The following is a 25,319-nucleotide window of genomic DNA, read 5'->3' as shown; positions in this document are numbered from 1 at the left end:
TTTACACAAAAACTACATATATTGAATAATTCATGTATATATATAAATAATAATAATAATTAACAACAAACAAATATTGAATAATTTATTTACACACACTGACTGACGCACATAACCAATTTTTATATATAACCATAAATACGAACAGATCACGAAAATGATTCATGACTGTAAAGAGGCAACGAGGAGAGCAGAGCCAATGCTAGAACCATCTTCCATGGCTTTAACGACTACGTATTGACTCACCTCTTCTCCTAATATCTCAACCAAAGCTTCTTCCATGTATTCCCTAAACATGATATAGTTCATGTACAAACCTCCTTCTACTGCAACAACTGTTCTTTTCTGCATTTGGATTTCGCTTCTGCTTCTCCCGCTCGTGATTCCTCCGCTTCCATCTCTCCCTATCTTCTTCAATATTCCTGCGATTCCTGCTGCTGCTAGCCTCCCTGCTCTTCGTGTAACCACGTCGCATATTTTCACCACTAGTTTTCTCACCTTCAGTGGGACATCCGATACCTGTTTTGTTCATTCATAACAAGTCTTATTACATTTTCCACCTTCAGGTTCCATTAAAAAACGCAATAACAGTCAACATGTTAACTTACCCCCAAATCTTTCAAGATTCTTGTTACGTCTTGTAGCTCAGGTGTGTCATCTTCATGCATGGCTGAGACTGAATTTGTACTGAGAGATAGAAGTATACACGCTTAGACGCTTTGGTAAACAGTACTGAGAGATAGAAGATACTTGATGTGAGATCAAATTAGACAACAATCAGATGTAAAGATGACATGTACCTTAGAACGTAAGGCTCAGATAATACGGACGTGGTGGGTCCAAAGACATCAGACTCTTGAGACATGCGAAGAATTACTCTACGAACAATGTCACCCAGATACATTCCTGATATCATCTTCTCAAATCCCTATAAAGAAAACCCCAACAGATCTTAATGCTAATTGATTCACATAATAACTCATGGTGGTGCAATACAAAACATGAAAAAGAAGGCAAAGAATACCATATCATTTGAATTTGAACTCTCTGCATCCAAGTCAATGTCATATGAAGTTCTAGGCAGATGAGAGGACCAAAAATTACCCCATTCCATATTGACTACCTGAAAGATAAGAAAGAATCTTTTACATTTATTTCTCTGGGAACTAAAGCATGATAGCTGATTTCTCAACATAGTTCTTCGTACCATGCTTCCAGAAGTTGTAAGCAGACCCTGACACTTGATTATGGCATCAGTTCGTTCCAAGTAACATGCATTACTACCTGTCCCAAATACAACTGCTACTACCGTGTCTGGATCATGATAATATCCAAGTGACAGGGCTCCAACAGTATCATTTACCTGCTCAAAAGAGGAAATAGAAATAAGAACCAAGCATCATTTCATAAGAATTTCTCGCAGCAGCTACATAGACATTTTGATTGGAGTTCTGCCAAGGCGTATTGTAAAAGAGGCAAGAAAACGAAATATGTTGCAATGACAAAGCACTTACAAGAGCCGCAACATGCATATTTAGGCCTCTTCGGTCCAGCGCATCTTGTAGACATTCAGCTATGTCTTTCCCAACCTAAAACAGTAAGGCATATACGATCATATTACAGTTTAGCTTATGCTGTACCCACACCAAATTCCAAGAGGTGGACTACATTGCCACAAAATCATAACACAGCTAATAGTTAAGCTAAAGTTCATCCACTCTTGTTAACCCAAGAGCACTATCAGGATATCAGATAGAATTTTGATAGTAGAGAGTAATTCTATCGAGTTGGTACGAATTGAAATTATTCCTAAGATTAACAAAAAAAATATAATAAAGACAACCACAGGTTGCAAAGAATATAAAAAGTAATATAAGTATCATAAGACTAACCATTTCACTAATCTCAAAACCTTTGGTCCATTTGATTAGAACTCCTGAAGAAATAGAAGTATGCTTGACAGGGAACGAAAACGTAAATGCAAGTTCCCTCTTAACACCTAGTGAATTGGACACGTTTTCTTCCTTTTCGATAAACCTTTCCAAGGAGAAGGCGAGAAAGTTGAAAAGAACCTGTAATCATGTGAACAACAGATCAACAGAGACTAAATTAAGTACTTTACATTTATACATAACAAGCAAGGACGAGTAAAATAATAAGCAAAATAGTCACCTCGCTGGTGCTATTCATCAGATGTGAAGGAATTGGATGTCGTTCAACATCTTGAACATCTAGATAGGACCTTTGAGCACCCAGATGAACTCTTAAGATCCTAAAATAAGTGCCACCAAGGTGAAGTGCATAATAAGTTCCTTTCTCCCTCCTGAAACAAAAGCAGTCAGTCAGTGCAATCCAACACACAACTGCAATGATTGGATGTAAACTATTTGAACAAACAGGCTAGTTGTGACAGTGATGAGTCTAGAGAAAAAAGAAATTGAAATACGTTTCCTCAAAAAAGAGAGAATCCAATGGCTACGATATGAAGAAACCAGTTCATTTTCTTTGAGCAGTAGCAATCTAGTAGATAGGAACAAGATACCAAAGTAAAGGTAAGAGATAAGAGAGAAGGAAAAGAGAAAGAAGAAGTCCTTAAAAGCTTTAACCGGATATTTAAATAAAATTCACATAAACGAAAAGAAGAGAACAGAATCAAAGGATCTGTTTTTTTTTTGCACAAAATGGTACCCACTGACACTTCTTTAATTCCCTGGCTCCCTCCAACTAAAGCTCAAACACGAGAGACCCTTACCACGACCAGGAACGAGCTCGTTGAGCAAGTGATTTGTAATATATATATATATATAAGAATCAAGCAAAAAAAACATTCTATTTTACTACATTTAGGAAACAGTAAAATTAAGGACTTTGGTGAGATCATGCAATGTAGAGTAAAGAGAAAGAAGCTGAGATCACTAAATCTTGATAATCAAAAAGCAAACAAGAAGAGAACAGAAGACAGGGAATCATCTTTCACACACTACTCAAAAATCAATGTTTCACACACTACTCAAAAATCAATGTTAATAAGCATGAAATCCCTAATCAGGAAAGCTTACCCAGTGGGCAAAACATCGACGAAAGTGAGGAGCATTTTAAGCTTAGAGCCACCTTCAGAAGCCAAGCCAGCGTGCATCTCGACAGCCATAGCATCAACAACTTGTCTCAACCTAGCAACGGGAGTATCACAATCATCCTCCAACTCTTTCAAAATCTCAACCACAGTCCTCCATTTCCTCCTACTCTTCATTCTCCTACCAACCATCATCGCCGCAACAGAACAAGCCGCCACAACCGCAACAGCCGCAAACGCAACCGCCACTTTCCCCATCACAACCCAAACAAAAAAAAACAGAACCAAAGAAAAAAAAAACAATCTCTCTCTCTCTCTCTGTGGCGCTTTTTTATTTTTTTACTTACTCCAATAATAAACAAGAGTTCAGAAACAGCGAACAACAACGCCTATTAGAAAACCCTATACGAGTCTCTTCCACCAACATCTTCATCATCATCATCATCATCATCATCATCATCATCATCAACTACTACTTTTTTTATTTTAACTTTTATTTTTCTCTCTTGAGACTTCTTTTTTTTTTTTTGTTCCGCCGCCTTTCTAACTTAGCTGTCACTGCTCCACCTGTAAACTAACCACCTCGATTTCGATAGTGTTTTTCCACCGGTAACCTCCGGTGAAGGTTCAAAAAAAAACTCTCGAGTTTCTCACCGGCGGTGAAGTGACGATTAAAATAAATACGAAGAGAGAGAGAGAGAGATTTATGGATTTCGGCAGAGACAAAAGCGGAAGGAGAGAGAAGAAGAGAGATTTGGAAAGCGAACTTGTGATTATATATATTTTATTTTCTATATATATAGAGCGTAATTACAACATACCCTCTCGTCTTTTTCAGATGTCGACGGTTTCGTTTTTTTCCACAATTAATTATACACCTAATTAAGACTATTAGAATAAAAAAAAATTTATCATTATCTTTTAATAATATTGCCGACAAATTTTTTTACAAAAAATTGTGAGTAAAGAGAATTTTGAAGGAAACATTTTTTTACTACCGTTGGTAAGTTTTTTAATAATATAAAACTTAAAATATTCTGATACAAAAATATTATTTAAATGGGAGTGAAAATAGTATATGTGATAATTTTAGTTGTTAACTGACGCCTTCTTTGTCAACCTAATTGTCTTTTTTTTTTTTGGATGAAACAAAAAACCGCTTTGTTCCTCACTAATTTTGTTTCAAAAAATATACTAACATTCAGAGAAAAAAAGAGGAATTTGAAGTTTTTTTTTTGGTCAATAATTGACTCCACCACTCTAAACTAAACTATCAACGATGTTCTTCTGTTCTCTATCTATGGGTCACCGAAAAAGTGAATAAAAATTATACGACCGCATAAGAAAAATTAATTAGCACTTCTACCCTCTCCATTTCTATAATATTACCGTCGTGCCCAGTCTTCTCTCTCTCTGTCTCTCTCTTTTTTACTTTAATCACACTTTTAAGGTCAGTTACAAAATATAGGGAGATTACCAAACGTTAACTAAAATTACATTAAAAAAATAAAGTAGTAAAAAAGAGTAAACTTCATTTGACCTTTGACCGGGTCGATTTAGTGAAGACTCTGCTTTGAATTAAAATATTTCAACGGCGTGCTCTTTTTGCCGTTGGGGAGAGAATCACTCACCAAATTATTAATAATTAGAAGCATTCTTAACCATCGATTAATTTTTTCATTTTTAATAAAAACGGTCCATGGAAATCAAATTATTGATAATGACTCGTGGCTAAATCTTGTCCAACAAAATAAACCCTCATGTATAGGGCTTGTATTGTAATATTCCACCTTTTTTTTTTTTTTTTTAAGTACCATGCCCTACATTTGAAGCCAACTTGGCAAATTTCATTGGCATTATTATTTTCTGCCAGCCATTATTGCTATTTTTCGTCATTTATTTAACTTAATTCAGTTCACATAATAACAAAGTAAATGAAAAGCCGTTTTAGTTACAGTACGATTAAAAATTTTAAGCATACAAACCTTCGGAGACATTTTTGCGTATTTTTTTTTTTTGTACAAATTTGATTAAACTACTGTGTAAAACAAAATATTCCAGAATAATTGTAGTTTTTTTTTAAAAAATGTAAAAACTATGTACTATATAGGTAAGTAACAAAAGTTTGTATATAAATATATTATAATTAAAATAAAAATTCGAATGTCCTTTTGGTTTATGAATGTGGCGAACAGCCGCATAAAAGCTGGCAATTTTAATTTTTTACATTATAGTTTTTTATATGCCATTTTTTTTTTTTGAAGAAATGTTTTTATTGTTGGGAAATTAAAAAGAAACAAAAAAATCTTCAAAGGTGAGGGACAAACAGCGTCAGAGCCCATGAAAACGCACGTTGCGATTTAAGAAGAAAGAAAAAAAAAAAAAAAAAAAAAAGAGAAGAAGAAAGAGAGAAAAAAAATCGCTCTTCCCCAGTTTGACAGCTCACTGCCACTCAACAATAGGACCTACACGTTTCGTAATATTTACCATTTTGACCCCTCGTGTGTGGGGGTCTATTAATAATAATATAACCCTAGAGGTTCTCCGCGTTTTGGTTTCTCAGATTGTGGTCACGTGACTTGACACGTCACCTGCTTACCCTTCGCTGACGCTACGCTTTCTTCTTCTTTTTTCTCACTTCCGCCACCAAACTTTTTTTTTTCTTTTTTCCCCATCTAATTTAATTTCGCATTTATTAAGTTTATGTGATTACATTTAATTTTTTGTACACTTTTTTGAATAATTTTATTTCATATATTTAATATTCAAACACCGTATAAATACGAATACGACTTATCTTGTCTGGATGTACATAAAGTTCAAAACTAAGAAAAAAAAAAACAAGAAATATTTTTAGTCCATTTCTTCATTTAGACCCATCCATTTATAAGGCCCACCTATTTTTACTTACTGGGCTGGAAAAAAGCCCAAGCAATTTATCACGTTCAAATTCTGACACGTCATCGCGTGCGATAGAACTGCTAAAGAGATGAGGTGAGTGAGTGAGTGAGAGAGGGAGAGAGACGGAGAATGGCTCGAGCTCTGCTGCTGCAACCGTACAGAGCTACGATACGAGCAGCTTCGTCTAGCGAAACGAAATACGACGGCGTTCCGGAGGTTAAGCTGTCTGATCCTACTCGGAACTATCGGGTATTGGTTTTGGGTGGAACGGGTCGGGTCGGCGGGTCTACTGCTACTGCTCTTTCTAAGCTATGTCCCAAGCTTAAGATCGTCGTCGGTGGACGCAACAGGTTTGCCAGAAAATAAACAAAGTGTCGAAGAAGTTGAAAATTCATTGTGTTTGAGATACCTATTTCTTTGTGCTGATGAATCATCCTCTGTGCGCAGAGATAAGGGTGAAGCAATGGTGACTAAGCTTGGAGAGAATTCTGAGTTTGCTCAAGTGGATATCAATGACACTAAGATGCTTGAGACTACTTTAAGAGGTTTGTTTCAGTCAAAATTTTTTGTATATGCTTGAATTTGGACAATTGGATGAGATTTTGGGATTGAATTTGGACAATTAGATGAGATTTTGGGATTGAATTGAGACTGCTTGATGAATTTAGACAAGTTCAGGATTTTTTTGGCATTTGAAGTTTCATATTTGAGTATTCACCGTGAAATGTGGGAATCCAGACGTTGATCTTGTAGTCCATGCCGCTGGACCTTTTCAGCAAGCTCCTCGATGCACTGTTCTTGAAGCTGCCATAAAGACCAAGGTGAGGATAAGGTAATAAAAAAAAAACATTTTCTAATGTCACCAAACTTAACCTTGTTTGAAATGCATGAGAAGTATACTCCTGCTTGGTTTGAGTTTAGGAAATGAGTCTTACAGAGAATTTTTGTGTGGTTTATATCTGAAACAAAACAGACTGCATATGTCGACGTTTGTGACGACACAAGCTATGCTTTCCGTGCAAAATCTCTTCAGGCTGAGGCAATTGCTGCAAATATTCCCGCGATAACAACAGCTGGAATATATCCAGGAGTTAGCAATGGTGTTATATCTGAAGTTAACACATGTCTGTTTTAGCTTGGTTTTGTTTGATGTTGCAATAATTTAACATGTTTAACTTTCGTATAGTCATGGCGGCAGAACTGGTTGCTGCAGCAATAAGCGAAGACAAAGGGAAGCCAGAGAAATTAAGGTTACATAAGTAATTCATAAGTGAAACTATAGTTATCATATTGCAAATATTTTTCCTTTTTATTTGAATCAGACTTTTTCGTTTCTCGCTATGTCATATCAGGTTCTCTTATTACACAGCAGGCACTGGCGGTGCAGGTCCTACAATATTAGCAACCAGTTTTCTACTCCTCGGTGAAGAAGTTACTGCATATAAACAAGGCAAGTGTTATAGGACTTCAAACTCTTGGAAATTAAAACATATTACACTTTCAGAAATTTTCTCAGCCTTGTATTGTGGGACTTTTGATCAGGAGAGAAGGTGAAACTAAGACCCTACAGCGGAGTGATGAACGTAGATTTTGGAAAAGGCATACGGAAAAGAGACGTTTATCTTTTGTAAGTCACTCCTCCATATCAAAAGCTCCATTCACATCCCTGAACAAAATTGCTTAGAACAATAGTTGTTTTCAGGAATTTGCCAGAAGTTAGATCAACTCATGAAGTTCTTGGAGTGCCGACTGTCAGTGCTCGATTCGGCACAGCTCCTTTCTTCTGGAACTGGGGAATGGAGATTATGACAAAAGTCTTACCACGGGTATCATACTCGGACCTTACCTGAATCAATGGTTACATGATCGAGGATGATAATCACATCTCTTTCCTGTAATCAAATTGCAATGCTTGTCTTGTACGCTGCAGGAGGTCCTTAGAGACAAAGCCAAAGTCCAACAAATGGTAGACATGTTCGACCCTGTCATTAGAGCCATGGATGGCTTTGCTGGAGAGCGTGTCTCGATGAGGGTAAGTGAAAAACAGAGAATTTCAAAATAATTTGCAGCAGTTATTTTGGTTACTCGTTGTTACTTATGTTAACTGTTTGGGAAGGTTGATTTGGAGTGCTCGGATGGACGGACCACAGTTGGGTTATTTAGTCATAAATCACTATCTGTGTGAGTCTCCTTAACATCCTTATATTTGCATATATATACGTATATGTAAAGTTATGTATGGGAATTAAAATATCTTGGGTTTATAGATCCGTTGGAGTTTCAACCGCGGCTTTTGTCCTAGCAATGCTTGAAGGAAGCACACAACCAGGGGTTTGGTTTCCAGAAGAGGTCTCTGTAGATTTGCAAAACGACCTCAAGGTTATTTTTGTTTACAATGAAAAATAATTTTGAAGTGTTGTTCTACAGCCTCAAGGGATTGCAATAGAGGCAAGGGAGGTTCTTCTCAAACGTGCATCACAAGGAACATTCAATTTCATATTGAACAAGTGAGCCATTTTTGTTCCTTTTTTTGCAGATACCGATTCTTTATTTCCTCTTCTAATTTAATAATGTATTTTCGTGGGTTTCTTCTGATCTAAAGGCCACCATGGATGGTAGAAACCGTGCCGAAGGAGGTGGTTTTAGGGATTTACGTATGAGTTCAATCGAGGAAGAAGAAACATAGATGATGACTGATACTTTACTTCGTAAACCTGTAAACCAAATTACTTCTTATATGTATACTCGTACAGATATATATTTGCGTCAGAAATATATAACGAAAAAGAAAAAACCCCCACTTGGAGATGACAAAATCTTGGTGAAACAACCATATAAATCAATGAAGAGTATAATTTACAGGTGAAATGAAGAGCAAAGACCCAGCAAGCTCTTCTCTTGTACTATACGTTCAATAAAGTCCCAACATTTTTAGTTCCATCACATGACTCTGGTCAAGCTCAGGAACATTCTTGCAGTCGCGGTCTTCCACTATATATTCCTGATGTGATCGACACAAAAAGAGTGTTGTGTACCAAAAAGAAATTGTCGATGATGTTCAAGGACAGAAAAGCTGCAAGAAAGCTGACCTTTGTGAGTTCTTGTTTGGCAAGAACATGGTAATGCCGCTCGTTGATCCTTTGACCACATATAATGGCGATGAAGAACCCGTAAAGCAGTCCTACCAAGACAATGGCCAAAACTGCGACATGAAATAGACCATCATGTTCATTAACGCTCAGTGATTCAGCACAAAAATAGTTCTGGTCGACTCTAAGGTCTAGTGGCCGAGCGATTATGTCCATGAACCTATAGAAAACGAAAGTAGTTGTACCAGCCAATGTGTAGAACCCATAAGGATGTTCCTCATAACCAAACATTTCTCGTAGTTCTTCACCGTAGAACTTGTATACTAGTAACCCCAAGAATGCTACGATCTGTTGAAACAAGAAGCCTTTGTTCTTAAGTATAAATGCATTCACTAAGCATCACATGTAACATCTAATCCAAATTCACACAAGGAATCTCCTTTTTCAGTTTTCCAATGCAATAAGAAAGCAAGAATTTGGTCATGAACTGATATAGCTATGGATTTGCATCCTCATGTATAATACGAGAGTGGGATTGATAAATATGGGAGCCAAGAAGATGGTAACATTACAGAAACAAGGAAACAGGTGATGTACCATCTGGACAGAAATGAAGATGAAGGCATGATCTCTAGCAACCAGTAGCTGAAATCTCAATCTCAACCACCATCTATCAGCAGGCACATTGGCTCGGAGTTTAAAGAAGGCTCTACACTCTGTACAATGCGAAAATGCAAAACCTTCCTGAAACATATTGCACACCCAGAGGAAAAAAAAACAAACCAGCTTCAGAAACACCCAAATCATAGAAACAAAACACAGTTCATGAGCGAAGTAAAACCATTGATTCAAAACCTCATCTACCACCCCATCAAGAACAAACGTGGTCACAATAATTTACCTTGGTGGAACGCCAGTTATCGAGACAAGATCTGTGAACGTGCTTCTGAGTACCTTTACAATTACAGGGAGCAATCAGATCTTCCCCTGCAATCAACAAAAGTATACTCATTTCTCTACAAACTCCAATTACTGTAATCATCCTCAGAGATCAGGAATCGCCTATAGTTATTATTATACCTCCGACATCAAGGCAAATCCGACATTGCGGCTGATCTCCAGAAACGAGAAGTGTAGTTTCGTCGTCGTCATCATCACTCTCAGCTATCTCTGAAACTTGTCCTTCCTCCAAAACACGATCCCTTCTCTCAACTGCTACGATTTCGTTGGAGGATGTTGTTGATTCCTCGAATAAAACATGTTCCTTCTTCCTATCATCATCAATCATCACTAAGCTCTAATTGCATCTCTTGAAGAACATACTACTAAAAGAGCTACAAATGGCGAAACCTGTGAACACGAGAGCAATCGACAGACCATCAGAAAACTCGATCTAGGGTTTCGATAGAAATCACCCCCCAAAAAAAAAAAAAAATCGAAACTTACACGAATTCAACCAATTCTCGAGAACTTGATTCCAAACCAAGCATTGCTTTTATTTTTTGCAGACTATAGAAGAAGCTGTGGTGTAAACACTATGGCTTTGGAATGATTTTGTTAGTCTCCTCGATCCATCACTATGTGTTGAATTCAAACAGAGACGAAGAAGAGAAAGATCTTTTTTGAGGTTTGAGGGCGAAGAAAGAAAGAAAGAAAGAAAGAAGATTGGGATTGTCAAAAACGATGGCGATGAAAAGTCTCAAGGGTAAAATTGGAATTTCCTAGCAACATGTGGAGGGCACGTGACACATCATCACTCGTTGCCTTTGGTGATCTCTGTGTTTCAGTTCATCATCGTCTTCATTGTTAACTTCGCAGACTCGTTTGGGTCAACACAACACAACACAGATCAGAATCTGAGGTTTTTGTCCGAGAAGAAGAAGAAGAAGAAGATGGCGGAGACTGTACATTCTCCGATCGTTACTTACGCATCGATGCTTTCGCTTCTCGCCTTCTGTCCACCTTTCGTCATTCTCCTGTAATGCTCTCTTACTTTATTCTCTCTAGTTCCTCAGATCAGACTTTGATTCATATCCTGAATTTGATTGCTCATTATCTTTATATCTTAGGAATCATTAGAACCTTCGATTGAGAAAAAGCGATTCACAATGATTCTTTCTCGTAAAAAGTCTTGTTTCAGTAGCCGCATGCTGATAGAGTTATGGTCTTCGTTGTCCAGATTAAGCAACATGCGTAGATTTGAAGCTATAAATTCATATCTTATCTATCTGGGGAATTGTAGCCATTATGATTTATTATTATTCTATTTGTATCTACTTCTCTGTTTTTGGAACTTAGTTTTCTCCAGTATGATTATCTCAGTGAGTTTTTAAGTAATGGAGACTAGTTACATTTCGTTTTGATGCAGATGGTACACAATGGTTCATCAGGATGGTTCTGTTACTAAGACCTTTGGCTACTTTTGGGAGAGTGGAGTTCAAGGACTCATCGATATATGGCCAAGACCCACTATGATTGCTTGGAAAATAATTTTCTGCTATGGAGCATTTGAAGCTGCTCTTCAGCTGCTTCTGCCTGGTAGAAGAGTTGAGGGTCCAATTTCTCCAGCCGGAAACAGACCAGTTTACAAGGTACTGAAATTGGGTTTACATAAGTTCAGTTAGCCTTGTGTGGTGGAAGTTGATATAACAAGTGTACGGTTCTGTTCTTGCAGGCCAATGGTTTGGCTGCTTACTTTGTGACACTAGCCACCTATCTTGGTCTTTGGTGGTAAGCAATGTTTAAATCTTTTTGATGACTTTGGTATGGATTAACTTTAGATACTTTATACTTACATTGCGTTATTCAGGTTTGGGATCTTCAACCCTGCAATTGTCTATGATCACTTGGGTGAAATATTTTCGGCACTAATATTCGGAAGCCTCATATTTTGTGTCTTGTTGTACATAAAAGTAAGTGGTCTCTGTCATGAATGGTGTGTTCCTTGTTTTCTTACTCTCTACTATTGTAATATTTGACCTTTGTTGTTTCTAAAACTTGTTCTTTTCCTTGTACAGGGTCATGTTGCACCTTCATCAAGTGACTCTGGTTCATGTGGTAACCTAATTATTGACTTCTATTGGGTGAGTTATTTCTGCTGATCAGATTCTCATTCTTCTGAAATTACTCGTTGGGATTTATTTGAGGAACTCATGTCTTGCCAATATTAGCCATCTCTTCATAATTTTCTTGCCTCTTTGCTCAACATTTGGAGGTCAAGCTTTACTAAAGTTCCACATTTAGTAGACCTGTAAACGTCAATGTTCTTTGCGGTATTTGTTCATTTAGTTGACTAAATGCAAGGGAAATAGTTTTGTGTGAATATCGTCTTGAATGTCCATAGATGAAGAAGGACAAGAACAAAGTGTGCAGTAGTTTTTAACTTATGATAACAATCTCAAGTTTAGATCCTTCTCTCACAATCTACTCCTTGTGTCCTGCTTATCATTAACATAACTTAAATTTGTGGCATTCTTTTTTCTCACTGTATTCTTTGCGTTGTGCTTTGCAGGGCATGGAGTTGTACCCTCGAATTGGTAAGAACTTCGACATAAAGGTTTTTACTAATTGCAGATTCGGAATGATGTCTTGGGCAGTTCTTGCAGTCACGTACTGCATAAAACAGGTATGTTTTGAAAAGTTTTTTTGTAAACAACGGAGTTTACCTCTTTCTAATTTGTGGTTCCTATGCTTACCTTAACTAGTATGAAATAAATGGGAAAGTATCTGACTCAATGCTGGTGAACACAATACTGATGCTGGTGTATGTCACAAAATTCTTCTGGTGGGAAGCTGGTTATTGGAACACCATGGACATTGCACATGACCGAGGTATGCATCTGGTATATGTATGAATTTATATTATCATCATCGTCTTCATAGAAGGTACAAGGAAAGAAAGCCAGTTGCAACAACTATAGTTCTTTACTATGAGGCCAGACGTACCTTGTTGGTTCTGTTTATATAGCAAATGCAGCAGCATTTTATCCAGATTCTTATTCCCAGCTTAAAATCACGGAAAGCTAACATTTCCCATGCTTTATAATTTGTGATTTTCAGCTGGATTCTATATTTGCTGGGGTTGTCTAGTGTGGGTGCCTTCTGTGTACACCTCTCCAGGCATGTACCTTGTGAACCACCCTGTCGAACTTGGAATTCAGGTGCAAAAAGTTTAACTTTTATAGCGGAATATAGAGAATGTTATACGTGAGAAATAACCTTTGATTGTTAATCGAATGAGATTCCTTTATGATACCACTTTCATAAGGTTAGAAAAACAAGAAAGGTTAAGGTAAATGTGGCAATCTCAAGTCTCAACGTTAGTGTTTCCTAAAGTATTCAGATTTCTAGGAATTGCACTTTAATTCTTGTAATTGAATTACCGTGTATCTTTCATTACAGTTGAGACAGGAATTATAGTATATAGAATGTCTATTATATGCTTAAATCATTCCATGCTATGGCTCATGAATCTAGTTGTGAGAAATCAACCTTTTAGTAGAATAAAGCTGATAATGAAAACACTATTGACCCTATAATCGTTGACACGTTATTGCCTATCTCTGTCTCTAAGACGTCACCATATCTGTCTTTGGTTGCAGTTGGCAATATACATTCTCGTTGCAGGAATTCTTTGCATTTACATAAACTACGACTGTGATAGACAAAGGCAAGAGTTCAGAAGGACAAATGGGAAATGTTCAGTTTGGGGCAGAGCCCCGTCAAAGGTGTGATCATATAATAAAGCCCCAACTAGCTCAGTGAACTTAGCTTTATTCCTTTTCAATGTGTATAAATATCTCTTGGCCTCTCGGTTTGTTGCAGATTGTGGCGTCATATACTACAACATCTGGTGAAACTAAAACTAGTCTTCTCTTAACCTCTGGATGGTAAGATTATTGTACTGTAACAACAACTTCCTTATTATACTATTACACTGTAACAACAATTAATAAGACGTTGTTCATCACCAATGGCTTTGACTGTGCAGGTGGGGATTGGCGCGTCATTTCCATTATGTTCCTGAGATCTTAAGTGCTTTCTTCTGGACTGTACCAGCTCTCTTTGATAACGTAAAATCCTTCTCCATCTATTTGCTATATTATATCTTGCAAGTGAGACACAATTAACACAGAAAACATCTTTGTTTCAAACCAGTTCTTGGCATACTTCTACGTCATATTCCTCACCATTCTTCTGTTCGATCGAGCTAAGAGAGACGATGACCGATGCAGATCAAAGTAAGCGCAAAATCTGAACGATTTATTTACAGATCCTCTTTGGTCTTTGGTTTGATTTGCTGACCATATATGTTTTATTTATTTATTTGTTTTGGTAAAAAGGTATGGGAAATATTGGAAGCTGTATTGTGAGAAAGTCAAATACAGGATCATTCCGGGAATTTATTGATTGTAACGAAGTCTGCTCTCTTTTTTTAACTACTACTTGTTTAGCTATTTCGAACGTTGGTATCATCAAAAGACCAAAAGCAGCAAATTGATGCGTTAGACATTCTTTTGCTGATTTGTATGCTAGGTTTTAAAATCTCTCCTTCTAGTTTTACTACGCCTATAATTTTCTCTAGATTAAGTAAACTTACTCTGTCGTTTTAATTTTATACTACTGCTTTTTTTCATGCATCAAATAAGTTAATTCAACATCTAATTCATCGTCTATATATATACCAATTCAACTAAAAGTAGTCCCTCATGCCACCGACTATAATTTTGATTAGTAGTTGCGATTTTTTTCTTTTCTTTTAACGATGTAAGATTGACCAAGAGATTGGAACGTAAGATTTATATTGTAGTGGTACCGAGTTCGATGAGAGTTGAATCTTATAAAATACATGGATTGATGGGACTTAAACCCTACTATAAAATACACGAAGAATCTCAAATTTGCAATCACACAACACATCTCACCGACTATCCTGTTATCAAGTTGACTGCATTTATTTAGGTTTGATCGGTAGTCGGTACTATGCATGATGTTAGAATCTACGATTCTACTATTGACACAGTTTCACAAAATTGTAATTTTATGGTTGGATATATATCATACGAGATCTTACAAGCTCTTTCAAATGTTTTTTTCTATGATCACAAAACAAAAAAGTCATCATTCTCTAATGTGTAGTTAAAATCAAGTTGAATGTTTCCTGTTTTGTGAAGCATATTTTTCTCATTTTATACTGTTTTACTATTTTGATCAGATCAGGTACAGAACAGTAAATAATCTCATTCTTTTCTATAGAATCTCTCTGGTCAATGGTCTTCTAGTTTAAAAAAAACTGCATAATGTTTTTCTCAACACACACATACAGTAAAAAACAAAGAGAGAGAGAAAGAAGAGAAGAAGACAAAAACGTAGGCATTAAAAAGGAAGAAAAGGACAAAGAGAAAAGTAATGAAAAGACAATGAACATTTAAAGAAGACAGACAAATCCCACACCCAAGCCTCAAGCCTCATCGCAAATATATATATTTTTATTAATTTTTTCCGAATAAAACAACAAAAACAAAAGAGATGGTTTTTGGGTTATGTTTTGTCTTTGTTAGGGCGTGTTTGGACGTTTCCGTCTTCTCAGAATCAATATTTTTACCAAAACAGTTTTTTCTTTTGCCTTTAAACAAAATTACACGTTATAAATATAGTCATGATTCCAAATCCACCTCATGTCATGACAAAAACCCATAAAAGGGGAGGTTCCAATCTCGAATACAGACATATATGTTGTATTCTTGTATGTATATATTTATAAGATGATTCCAAAATGTATAATGACAATTGAACTTCTTCTTCCCCCATAAGTAAATACTTTTTCCTTTTCTTTTTGGTAGTTTCTAGACAATTTAAGTTAATTTGAAGAAATTTCTAGGTGATACTTCCCCCTATAAGATTGATGGCTCTAATGGTTTTACAAATGGTGAAAAATCTAATAAACAAAAAAATATGTGGTGCAAAAATTAGCAAATGAACAAAAACAATTTTGCCTAGAATTAAACAAATGTATATGTGTGTATGAATTGATTAAGAAAAGTATATAATGTAGTAATAATCTAAAAAAATCTAATATTCCAATATATCAAAACAATTTACAGTATTTCAGATATAGTTATCACTTATCCGGATCAATATGACTAACTCCTACAAGCTTTACAGATTAAAATCAAAAATGAACAGCAACATATAGGCTAAGTACTCTCAATCAATTCGTTTGTTGATGTTATTTAATGGCTGCAAACCCACTCTTTTTTGTTTTTCTTGTTTTGTTCAAATGGCTGTGTAAACGCACTCAGAATAAAAAAAAAAAACATATTCTTATGTGAATATACATGCTGTTAGTAGTACACAGAAATATAGTTAAACGGTGGGATTGAAAATGTGATAACCTTTTTATAATTCCTTAACACAAAGGAAAGAGAGAGAGAGAGGGAGGAGGTGGTAGAGTAGAGGAGATGTGAAAGAGGAAAAAAGACAAAGACAAAGAGGAAGAAGACAAAACCAACTATCACGCATTGTCTGGTACGTACAGCCAAAAGGAACAATGCCTCCTCTGTTTTAGTGTTTTCTTTCTTCTTTTTTTCTTTCTTTTTTTTTTCCCACAAACAAAAAAAAACAAGAACAATTCACACACACGCTAACACTCACAAGATAACCACCAGAGACTTAGATAGATAGATAGATAACAAGATAGAGAGATAGAGAGAAGAAGAGAACAACCCCCTTCCTCCCTATTTTTAAAGCAAACAAAAAAATAAAACATTTTTCTTCGACATTCTTGTGAATTTTGTTCTTTCCATTGATGCAAAATATCCAGTAAGTTTACTCTTTGTGTTATCTTCTTTGATCATTAGCTAGTTCTTGTTATCAAATTCAGACAGTTTTAGTTCAGCTCTCTGTGTCTGTCTGTATTTAAAAAAGAAAATTAAAAAATCCCAAGATTAAAAGGTTTAAAGTTGTGTACTTTCTGCAAACCCTAGTTTGTTAGTTCTTCTCTGTTCTTTAACCTCTTTTTTGTTAAACTGCAGATTCTCTGGATCTTTAAAGAAACTTGGAATCTTGGGTTTGCTTCTTCTCGTCGTGAGCCTCTCAAAGTTCCGTTTTTTCCCTAAAAAGGATTAAACTTTTTTTTTTGGTTGCTTTTGGCCCTTCAATGGTGGCTATGCTTCAAGAAGATAATGTAACATCCTCTGTAGCTTCATCACCACTTCAGGTCTTTTCAACTATGTCACTCAACAGACCGACTCTCCTTGCTTCTTCTTCACCGTTTCATTGTCTCAAAGACCTCAAACCAGAGGAGCGTGGCCTCTACTTAATCCACCTCTTGCTAACTTGCGCCAACCACGTGGCCTCTGGTAGCCTCCAAAACGCTAACGCAGCGCTCGAGCAGCTCTCTCACCTCGCTTCTCCTGACGGCGACACGATGCAGCGAATCGCTGCTTACTTCACCGAAGCTCTCGCTAACCGAATCCTCAAGTCGTGGCCTGGTCTCTACAAGGCTCTTCAGGCAACTCAGACAAGGACCAACAATGTCTCTGAGGAGATTCATGTCAGGAGACTTTTCTTTGACATGTTCCCCATACTCAAAGTCTCTTACTTGCTCACTAATCGGGCTATACTCGAGGCTATGGAAGGAGAGAAGATGGTTCATGTGATTGATCTCGATGCTTCTGAGCCGGCTCAGTGGCTTGCTTTGATTCAAGCTTTCAACTCTAGGCCTGAAGGTCCACCACATTTGAGAATCACTGGTGTTCATCACCAGAAGGAAGTGCTTGATCAAATGGCTCATAGACTCATTGAGGAAGCAGAGAAACTTGATATCCCGTTTCAGTTTAATCCAATTGTGAGTAGATTAGACTGCTTAAACGTTGAACAGTTGCGGGTTAAAACAGGAGAGGCCTTAGCCGTTAGCTCGGTTCTTCAATTGCATACCTTCTTGGCCTCGGACGATGATCTCATGAGAAAGAACTACGCTGTACGGTTTCAGAACAACCCTAGTGGAATTGACTTGCAGAGAGTTCTAATGATGAGCCATGGCTCTGCAGCTGAGGCACCTGAGAACGAGATGAGCAACAACAATGGGTATAGCCCGAGCGGTGACTCAGCCTCATCTTTGCCTCTACATAGTTCAGGAAGGACTGATAGCTTCCTCAATGCAATGTGGGGTTTGTCCCCAAAGGTCATGGTGGTCACTGAGCAAGACTCAGACCACAACGGCTCCGCACTAATGGAGAGGCTATTAGAATCACTCTACACCTACGCAGCACTGTTTGATTGCTTGGAAACAAAAGTTCCAAGAACGTCTCAAGATAGGATCAAAGTGGAGAAGATGCTCTTTGGGGAGGAGATCAAGAACATCATAGCCTGTGAGGGTTCTGAGAGAAGAGAAAGACACGAGAAGCTTGAGAAATGGAGCCAGAGGATTGATTTGGCTGGTTTTGGGAACGTTCCTCTAAGCTATTATGCAATGTTGCAGGCTAGGAGATTGCTTCAAGGGTGCGGTTTTGATGGATATAGGATTAAAGAAGAGAGCGGGTGTGCCGTGATTTGCTGGCAAGATCGACCTCTATACTCGGTATCAGCTTGGAGGTGCAGGAAGTGAAAAGAACATGAATGAATGATATGTACACTTTGTGTTCTCTTTTGTTTATGAGCAGGGTCCCTTTCTTTTGTATACATAGGGACACAATCGTAGTTGTTTTGTGATTGTGACTTTCTGTCTCGTTATGCTATTTTAGCAAATGCTTCTATTGCCTCTGCATATAAATGCCTTTTGAGTTTTCAGCAGTGTATTTGTTTGTTGGTTCATTTTGGTTTGATACCAAACTGAATCCCTGTTGAGCTGAGGATCACTACATTCCAGTTTCTTTACTGTCATATCAACCAGTCACCATCAATCCTCTGGCGAAAATCAGAAACACAAACAAAAAAAGACAGTCATATTCAAAAAGGCAACATAATGTTTTTGGCTTTGTTTATGATTTTATGATCACAAAACTCCAACTTCTTGCAGAGACCAAAAATTAATTTAGATTTAAGCAGATGATCTTGTCATGTATGTAAATGACTAACTTGTTGTATACTGTATATATTTAGTTTACAATAAGGACATGCAATCTCCAAAGAGAGTTTGATGTATATACTATGAAAAGAAGTTATTTACATATTTCCTCACTTTCAATCTGTGAACCTGAAGAACACAAAGAATGCAGCTCAAGATTTCTTCAAGATCAAAATTCTGGAAGAAGTGAAAAACGGCTACACCATGAATAGATATTTGAGATCATCTACTGTTAATCGAGTTGCAGAGCTTCCGCCATGATCTTCACCAAAGGCAGACGCAACCATTTTCCTTTTATCTTCCTGATGATAAACGGAAATCACAGAACCAGAAATGAGAAACAGATGGGGGAAACAAGTATCACCTAAAAGGAAATATATATATATAGATTTCAGAGCATACCTGGAGAGCCAAGATTCTATCCTCGACAGTATCTTTTATTGTCATACGAGTTACAGTTACTGGTCGAGTTTGTCCAATACGATGTGCTCGATCAATAGCTTGATCTTCAGTAGTTGGATTCCACCAAAGATCCAGAAGAATGACATGACATGCAGCAATCATATTCAGCCCAAGATTTCCAGCTTTTAAAGACATTATCATCACTTTTACCTGTTTAGGAATTCTTGCACTGATTAGAGAGTTCCAGGATAAAAAGAGGGACATATACCACTATGAAAATAGAGTAGCTGAAAATAATTTCAGATAAAAGTTATGAAGATGTGCATACGACTTACATCTGGATCGTTGCTGAACTCTTTCACAGCTCTGTCTCTGGCAATTAGACTCATTGTACCATCTAGTCTTCTAAATTCTATACTATATTCAACTAGAGACAGCTCGACCAAGTCAAGCATACCAGTCCACTGAGAAAATATAATCGTTTTTATTGGTCCTTGGTTAGAAGAAGTTGAGTGCAGACTCGTTTTCTCTACAATGGTGACATCATCATCGTCATATGGCTGCGAGGAAGAAGACATTCGACCATTCTGTGCTGAGTTTAGACTGCCTTGGTTAGAAAGCGACTGCAGAATATCTAAGACAGCTTTGATTTTTGATGAACTAAACTCGCTGTTCTGAATAACTGCTTTGTCAAGACCTCTATCCTGTGACGAACTACAACCCAAATCATCAGCAATGCAACTTCTAAGGGTGGATTCAGAGAAAACAACATCATGTGCAAGCTGTTCTCTGCATCTAGGCACAGGGCAGGTGTTCTCATCCCCTGTGATATATTCTGATACACATTGATAGCAGAATATATGGCCACACAAAGTAACAACAGGGTCTTCTGGTGGATCCTGCAAAGAGACAAGACGAAATGAATGGGTAAACAAAATCAGAACCAGTAGCTTAAGGACTAGATTGTGGCAAAACCTGAAGAGATTCTACTTATATTTCTAAATTATTATGCACTTACATGGCAGCGACAGCAGATGGGAGATGATTCTACGCGACTGAGCAGGCTAACTCGAGCCTCCTTAGGAAGTCTTTTAACAGCTGCTTCTGATACTTTTCCAACAGAATCTGAGTTATATCCTTTAACAAGTTGGGGGTGGTCACAAGCTTGGCGTAGTCGCAAAAGCATGAGAAGTATGTTTGCATAGTTTTGATTCAAGGTTCCTGCAGCAGCATATGCCTGCAGAGAAAAAATATTGTATTACAGACTTGACAGGAATCACTGCAAAAACATTTTCTTCAATGTAAACTCCTCCATAACCACAAAGTAATATTTTTATCATATCGAGCTGCTAGTTACAACTATAAACCAAGGATGAACTGATAAAGAGGACCTTGAACTGAGAACGTGAATCAGATTCAAGCTTGTTGTAGAAAGACCGCTCCTCTACCGAAAAGTCCACCTTGCTCAAATTAATTGTCTTTGGTGGTAGATTAATTATAGGCTGGCCATCAAGCAATGTTCCTAGATCGCAGATCAGAAGATGATTATCAGAAACCCGCACAAAGCTTTGTTAGGAGATAATATTAGTAACATGGAAAATCAATCATCTAAAGCATAGGATCAGGGCAAAATGAAATTGGAAAAATGCACAAACTGAATACTATAACTGGACTTAACTTTTGGACTATCATTAGAATGGCACACAACTAATTTCATTATAAAGAATCTAAGAAATAGGCAGAAAAATCTCATTACATAGAACACTGTTGTCAAGTCCTGTCCATCGCCAATCCAACCACTTTATAGGAATAGTGAGATAGTCAAAGTACCTTTAGTACGGCGCAGCATAATAGCCCTCAGAACAGCTTGAAGCTTCTTGTAACCTTGAAGGGAATTTTTGGAAATTGGACCCTTAATTGTGTGGCAAAATGACTTGTACACGGCGTATGGATCATATCTTAGAAATCTGAAATAGCTGTATAAATCATCAATTGTATTTTGTATCGGTGTTCCAGACAAACACCATCTCCTTTTGGCTCGAAGACCGCAACATGCTCTTGCCACTTGGGTTCTATGATTCTTAATCGTTTGAGCTTCATCTAGTACAACTCGAAACCACCCAACTCTTGCCAGAGTACCAGAGTCAGGGTCAGACAAAGAATCATCAGCATTTTTCTTACCTTTTTTCTTACTCTGCTTAGTAGAACCCACTGCAATTTTCCGTTTCTTATTGACAGAGAAGCCAGAAGCGAGACCGTATTTTTCGGCATTTTTTTCATCATTCTCATCATCATCCACCAGGGGTTGCTTTGGAACTTCATTTGAAACAATAGCGTAAGTTGTCATTACCACATCATATTTAGCTAGTTCAACAGGATCTTTGGTCCTGTTACCGCCGTGGTATATTAAAACAGAAAGTTTGGCTTCATCAGTAACCTTCTCATCAAGTTCTCTTGCCCACTGCCGCACAACACTTGCTGGACAAACAATTAAAGTGCCAGCAGCTGGTCTGTTCCTGATAAATTTCTGTGTTGAAGTACTTGCTTCTTCAACCTTGGCTTTCCTTATGCCTGACCTACCATTCGCACCACTATCATTTAGAGTCTTAGACTCTAGTTTCTCTAATGGATTTTCTGACTCATCATCAGCATCCAGATCCAACGGTTCAGCCTCTTGATTACTTGAATTCTTGGACTTTAATTTTGCCTCGTGCATTTGCCTTAGGATAAGAGCAATAGTCGAGACTGTCTTACCAAGGCCCTGCACAGTAGACCAAATGGACTTTGAGAGAAACCTTGTAAATCATAGATAGTTTAGCGGAAAAGAATTCCGGTTAACAGTAACCTGATCATCAGCTAATATCCCTCCCCGACAGTGCAAACTACAAGTTTCCTTCTGAAACATCCATGCCAATGCAATTTTCTGAGAAACAAAAGAGTTTAGTACACAAGGCAATTCTGACAGATACTGCAAGATGAACCAAAACATGAATACCTGATGCCTCATAAGGGGAACTGAAAGAAGACCGGCGGGTAAATCAACCTCAGACTTGGGTTGATTCAGTTCCTGCAGAAAATACATTCTTGATTATCACAATATTAGGCACTTATCACAACATCTCATATCGTTGCCAACTATATATATATATATATTAAATATCTTATACCAGGCCACCAGCGCAATTTTGCGAAATCACCATACTCTCGTATGGAAATTATAACCTTGATGCAACAGTGTGAAATAAGAGATAAATGCAACAAAAGTAACACAGTTCCTATTCCTTATCGTTTCTCAAAAAGAAAGGAAAACTGAAAACAACACTTCCACACACGGTCAAAACAGAGAGATTCAGCATGTTACTCGATTTCAACTTTCAAGCATCATTGAGAAATTGAGACATCCGAACCTAAAACCTATTATTCATCTCTGACACATAACAAACAACGAAGGAACGAGCCTATTGCAGTCATTCAATGGTCGTCAGTACCACTGTCATAATAGTTTATATACTAAAGTTTAAAAACGCACAGCTGGTGAAAGAAAGAAAGAAAGAAAAAAAGAAGTGTGTTGTTCACAGAATAAAAACACAAAAGGAAAACAAAGATGGGAATCACACGAGTAGAAAGTTGAGATAAGGATGAATACCTGTAGTGCAGCCTGGTAGATCAGCCTCTCATCATTTTCCGAATTCCTATCTTCACCTATGCCATTCCTATGCATTGGATCACTAAAACCATTAACATGTGAAGGAGGCACAGATGTTCCATGAGCCATAGATGAAGGTAGGATCCGAGTGCCATTAGTCACACGAACAATGCCTAGCTCATCGTGTGCTCCACCATAACGATCACCAATGCTACTCTTGTTGCCTGATGTAGACACAGATGGACTACTATAATGCCCACGAAAGAGACTCGCATTCCCGTTACTTGTACCATTGTCAGGTCTAGGAGGAAAAGGAGGTCGATTAACGGCTGGTGGATGTGTCCTTTTAAGAGCTTCAAAACCATTGCGTGAAGCAGGATTAGTAAGTCCCACTTTCGTGTGACCATTTGCACTGGAAGAACTCCCACCAAGAAAGTGCGGCCTCAGCGTAGAGGGATTCTTTCTATGAGATCCTGCTAGGTTAAACACAGCACCAAGATCAACAAAAGCTACCCAAATAAACCTCACAACAACAATAACAACAACAAAATAACAATTAAATAGGTCAGAATTGTAACCTTCAGCTGACGGTGGGGGAAGACGAGGCCTTGTTCTAGTTTCTTGTATCTCGACGTCACTATCTGAACTGATATCAATAGCGGAATCCATTGGAAGAACCAAGCGGTCAAGTTCTTAACCAGCCTGAAATACGCAACGCAAGAGAGTAATGTAATCCTCTAAAAATGTACAAACTTTAGAAAGCGCTCTGTTAATCTAATCACGAAAGGGCAAATCCGCAATACCCAAAACAGTAAAGAGCTTCCAGATAAGATCAAACAAAGAAAAGATTCATACTTTGGTGCTGAGCATCACTTGCATATTGGCAAGTAATTTGCTAAATCGAAATAAACAAAACAATCATAATCACCCAACCAAAAAGGTTTCAACTTTCAAGTGGACGGTGGCTTTTTGCGTAATGTTCGATGATTTGGCATCAATTTCGAATGGACGATCACCAAAAGGCTCCAATTGAAGATTATTTCAGAAACCCAGAAAAAGCAATCAGGACATAACACAACAACAACATGCAATGGCGGGACAATATTGATTACAAAACCCAAAAATTTCGATAAAGGGGAACCCTAAGAACACGGGAAAAGGAGCAAAATTGGGGGAGGCGTGAATTAGTGAGTACCAAAGGAAAGAAACAAAACTGAGTGTGAAGCCAAATTCTAGTGTTGGGGGGGTTTTCTCCAGTTGACCAAATAAAGAAAGAATCAGAGAGAGAGAGCAGAGAGATGCCCACAACGCCGCCGTTTTGGAGCGGAGATGAAAATGAAGATACAGAGTACTGTAGATGGTAGATTTGCTCTGATCAATTTTAAAAAAAAAACGTGGAAAAAATCTCAACAAATAAATTAAAATAAATAGAAGAAAACCAGAACCAGTCAAACTCAAACATCAACATGCGTCATCCTCGGCCCAAACCTCTCGGCCCATAATAGTTCAACTTCAGTTTAATATATTTCACTTTCTTTCTTGGGGAAAAACACTCATCTTTAATAGATAACTAATGTTTTAGGATATATTTTTATTTTGTAGATAAAAAAACCTTACAAAATGATTTATTTTATTTTATGCTTTTCCTACATGACATTTATTTAATATTTTATTTACTCTCTATCTACCAAAAAGTAATTATAAATTAATTTATCAATAAAAATTAAATTTTTTTCTTAATATGTGTGATAATGTTAAAAAAATTAATCTATTAGGGACAGAAGAAGTATATGAGAAGTTAGATAAAAGTTGACCTGTTAAAAAAAATATATATATATTCTTAGGACCAAAGCCCTTGTATTCACCCCCTCTTAAGCCAATCAAAATACAACAATATGTCATGTTGTATCATAGTTAAAAAATAAATCAAAACTAAAATTGGAAAAACAAAAGAAATTTAAAAAATAAAAACTTACCAATAATTTAGAAAATGTATATATATAAAGTCTAAGAAAAACACAACACAAACATATGAAAAATGTGAATAAATATTACATAAATATAAAATTAGATAATCATATCTTAACTTAATATATAATGTGTAAATATTTTTCAATGAATATAAATACGAAAAGAAACTTA

The 25,319-nt window shown here is 37.1% G+C and overlaps 6 protein-coding genes across 14 annotated transcripts; 3 read left to right on the top strand and 3 right to left on the bottom strand.

Moving 5' to 3' along the window:
• LOC104742580 (hexokinase-3) lies at nt 1–3,847 on the bottom strand. Of its 2 annotated transcripts, none has more exons than XM_087486572.1 (9): nt 3,060–3,847; nt 2,173–2,323; nt 1,893–2,072; nt 1,515–1,589; nt 1,208–1,363; nt 1,025–1,123; nt 801–928; nt 609–687; nt 1–519 (listed from the first exon to the last, which is right to left on the bottom strand). In XM_087486572.1, the coding sequence occupies exons 1-9, from the start codon at nt 3,329–3,331 to the stop codon at nt 163–165; spliced, it is 1,497 nt and encodes a 498-aa protein (XP_087342698.1). In that variant the 5' UTR covers nt 3,332–3,847; the 3' UTR covers nt 1–162. The 2 variants fall into 2 exon arrangements, with proteins under 2 accessions (XP_087342698.1, XP_087342699.1); XM_087486573.1 differs by lacking the exon at nt 3,060–3,847 and adding an exon at nt 2,447–2,549.
• Nucleotides 3,848–5,881: 2,034 nt separating this feature from the next.
• Nucleotides 5,882–9,469, top strand: LOC104742577 (uncharacterized). Of its 4 annotated transcripts, none has more exons than XM_087484884.1 (13): nt 5,882–6,324; nt 6,422–6,519; nt 6,713–6,795; nt 6,948–7,074; nt 7,161–7,224; nt 7,327–7,424; nt 7,517–7,601; nt 7,677–7,800; nt 7,905–8,006; nt 8,091–8,155; nt 8,242–8,323; nt 8,402–8,481; nt 8,577–8,790. In XM_087484884.1, the coding sequence occupies exons 1-13, from the start codon at nt 6,104–6,106 to the stop codon at nt 8,632–8,634; spliced, it is 1,287 nt and encodes a 428-aa protein (XP_087341010.1). In that variant the 5' UTR covers nt 5,882–6,103; the 3' UTR covers nt 8,635–8,790. The 4 variants fall into 4 exon arrangements, 3 of the variants coding, with proteins under 3 accessions (XP_087341010.1, XP_087341011.1, XP_087341012.1); XM_087484886.1 differs by having other exon boundaries at nt 6,039–6,324; nt 6,713–6,806; XM_087484885.1 differs by lacking the exons at nt 6,713–6,795; nt 6,948–7,074 and having other exon boundaries at nt 6,036–6,324.
• On the bottom strand, nt 7,677–10,739 carry LOC104742578 (uncharacterized). Of its 2 annotated transcripts, XM_087484887.1 has the most exons (7): nt 10,510–10,739; nt 10,144–10,413; nt 9,965–10,050; nt 9,661–9,807; nt 9,309–9,411; nt 9,064–9,176; nt 8,660–8,975 (listed from the first exon to the last, which is right to left on the bottom strand). In XM_087484887.1, exons 2-7 carry the CDS (start codon nt 10,349–10,351, stop codon nt 8,886–8,888), a joined length of 747 nt encoding a protein of 248 aa, XP_087341013.1. In that variant the 5' UTR covers nt 10,352–10,413; nt 10,510–10,739; the 3' UTR covers nt 8,660–8,885. The 2 variants fall into 2 exon arrangements, with proteins under 2 accessions (XP_087341014.1, XP_087341013.1); XM_087484888.1 differs by lacking the exons at nt 8,660–8,975; nt 9,064–9,176; nt 10,510–10,739 and adding an exon at nt 7,677–7,885 and having other exon boundaries at nt 9,268–9,411; nt 10,144–10,351.
• A 126-nt stretch (nt 10,740–10,865) lies between these two features.
• On the top strand, nt 10,866–14,702 carry LOC104742576 (7-dehydrocholesterol reductase). Its single transcript, XM_010463594.3, has 13 exons — nt 10,866–11,041; nt 11,432–11,654; nt 11,738–11,793; nt 11,873–11,975; nt 12,081–12,146; nt 12,575–12,688; nt 12,768–12,894; nt 13,123–13,223; nt 13,665–13,790; nt 13,888–13,952; nt 14,054–14,135; nt 14,221–14,303; nt 14,406–14,702. The coding sequence occupies exons 1-13, from the start codon at nt 10,956–10,958 to the stop codon at nt 14,470–14,472; spliced, it is 1,299 nt and encodes a 432-aa protein (XP_010461896.1). The 5' UTR covers nt 10,866–10,955; the 3' UTR covers nt 14,473–14,702.
• Nucleotides 14,703–16,417: 1,715 nt separating this feature from the next.
• On the top strand, nt 16,418–18,848 carry LOC104742575 (scarecrow-like protein 3). Of its 2 annotated transcripts, none has more exons than XM_010463593.3 (2): nt 16,418–16,590; nt 17,097–18,848. In XM_010463593.3, exon 2 carries the CDS (start codon nt 17,222–17,224, stop codon nt 18,668–18,670), a length of 1,449 nt encoding a protein of 482 aa, XP_010461895.2. In that variant the 5' UTR covers nt 16,418–16,590; nt 17,097–17,221; the 3' UTR covers nt 18,671–18,848. The 2 variants fall into 2 exon arrangements, with proteins under 2 accessions (XP_010461895.2, XP_010461894.2); XM_010463592.3 differs by having other exon boundaries at nt 16,450–16,884.
• Nucleotides 18,849–19,075: 227 nt separating this feature from the next.
• LOC104742574 (helicase-like transcription factor CHR28) lies at nt 19,076–24,588 on the bottom strand. Of its 3 annotated transcripts, none has more exons than XM_010463591.3 (11): nt 24,373–24,588; nt 23,756–23,879; nt 23,178–23,650; nt 22,527–22,598; nt 22,377–22,454; nt 21,362–22,292; nt 20,923–21,053; nt 20,550–20,768; nt 19,867–20,430; nt 19,532–19,741; nt 19,076–19,431 (listed from the first exon to the last, which is right to left on the bottom strand). In XM_010463591.3, the coding sequence occupies exons 2-11, from the start codon at nt 23,844–23,846 to the stop codon at nt 19,327–19,329; spliced, it is 2,874 nt and encodes a 957-aa protein (XP_010461893.2). In that variant the 5' UTR covers nt 23,847–23,879; nt 24,373–24,588; the 3' UTR covers nt 19,076–19,326. The 3 variants fall into 3 exon arrangements, with proteins under 3 accessions (XP_010461893.2, XP_010461891.2, XP_010461892.2); XM_010463589.3 differs by having other exon boundaries at nt 24,033–24,575; XM_010463590.3 differs by having other exon boundaries at nt 23,981–24,550.
• Nucleotides 24,589–25,319: the final 731 nt, after the last annotated feature.

Source organism: Camelina sativa, chromosome 14, assembly GCF_030686135.1.
Source record: "Camelina sativa cultivar CO46 ecotype springtype chromosome 14, ASM3068613v1".
Lineage (NCBI taxonomy): Eukaryota > Viridiplantae > Streptophyta > Magnoliopsida > Brassicales > Brassicaceae > Camelina > Camelina sativa.
Note: the sequence above shows the minus strand (reverse complement) of the source record. Positions and strands in the feature narration are given on the sequence as shown.

Coding starts and splice junctions, on each gene's coding strand:
- LOC104742580 (XM_087486572.1), bottom strand. CDS start 3,331: ATGGGGAAAGTGGCGGTTGCGTTTGCGGCTGTTGCGGTTGTGGCGGCT. Junction 1,124..1,207: donor TTACAACTTCTGGAAGCATG/GTACGAAGAACT, acceptor CTTATCTTTCAG/GTAGTCAATATGGAATGGGG. Junction 688..800: donor TCTGAGCCTTACGTTCTAAG/GTACATGTCATC, acceptor TCTATCTCTCAG/TACAAATTCAGTCTCAGCCA.
- LOC104742577 (XM_087484884.1), top strand. CDS start 6,104: ATGGCTCGAGCTCTGCTGCTGCAACCGTACAGAGCTACGATACGAGCA. Junction 6,325..6,421: donor GTCGTCGGTGGACGCAACAG/GTTTGCCAGAAA, acceptor CTCTGTGCGCAG/AGATAAGGGTGAAGCAATGG. Junction 6,796..6,947: donor AAGCTGCCATAAAGACCAAG/GTGAGGATAAGG, acceptor GAAACAAAACAG/ACTGCATATGTCGACGTTTG.
- LOC104742578 (XM_087484887.1), bottom strand. CDS start 10,351: ATGATTGATGATGATAGGAAGAAGGAACATGTTTTATTCGAGGAATCA. Junction 9,412..9,660: donor TCTTCATTTCTGTCCAGATG/GTACATCACCTG, acceptor TTGTTTCAACAG/ATCGTAGCATTCTTGGGGTT. Junction 8,976..9,063: donor CCAAACAAGAACTCACAAAG/GTCAGCTTTCTT, acceptor CGATCACATCAG/GAATATATAGTGGAAGACCG.
- LOC104742576 (XM_010463594.3), top strand. CDS start 10,956: ATGGCGGAGACTGTACATTCTCCGATCGTTACTTACGCATCGATGCTT. Junction 13,224..13,664: donor CTGTCGAACTTGGAATTCAG/GTGCAAAAAGTT, acceptor CTTTGGTTGCAG/TTGGCAATATACATTCTCGT. Junction 13,953..14,053: donor CTTCTCTTAACCTCTGGATG/GTAAGATTATTG, acceptor TTGACTGTGCAG/GTGGGGATTGGCGCGTCATT.
- LOC104742575 (XM_010463593.3), top strand. CDS start 17,222: ATGGTGGCTATGCTTCAAGAAGATAATGTAACATCCTCTGTAGCTTCA.
- LOC104742574 (XM_010463591.3), bottom strand. CDS start 23,846: ATGGATTCCGCTATTGATATCAGTTCAGATAGTGACGTCGAGATACAA. Junction 23,651..23,755: donor TCCCCCACCGTCAGCTGAAG/GTTACAATTCTG, acceptor TTAACCTAGCAG/GATCTCATAGAAAGAATCCC. Junction 21,054..21,361: donor TATGCTGCGCCGTACTAAAG/GTACTTTGACTA, acceptor TCTGCGATCTAG/GAACATTGCTTGATGGCCAG.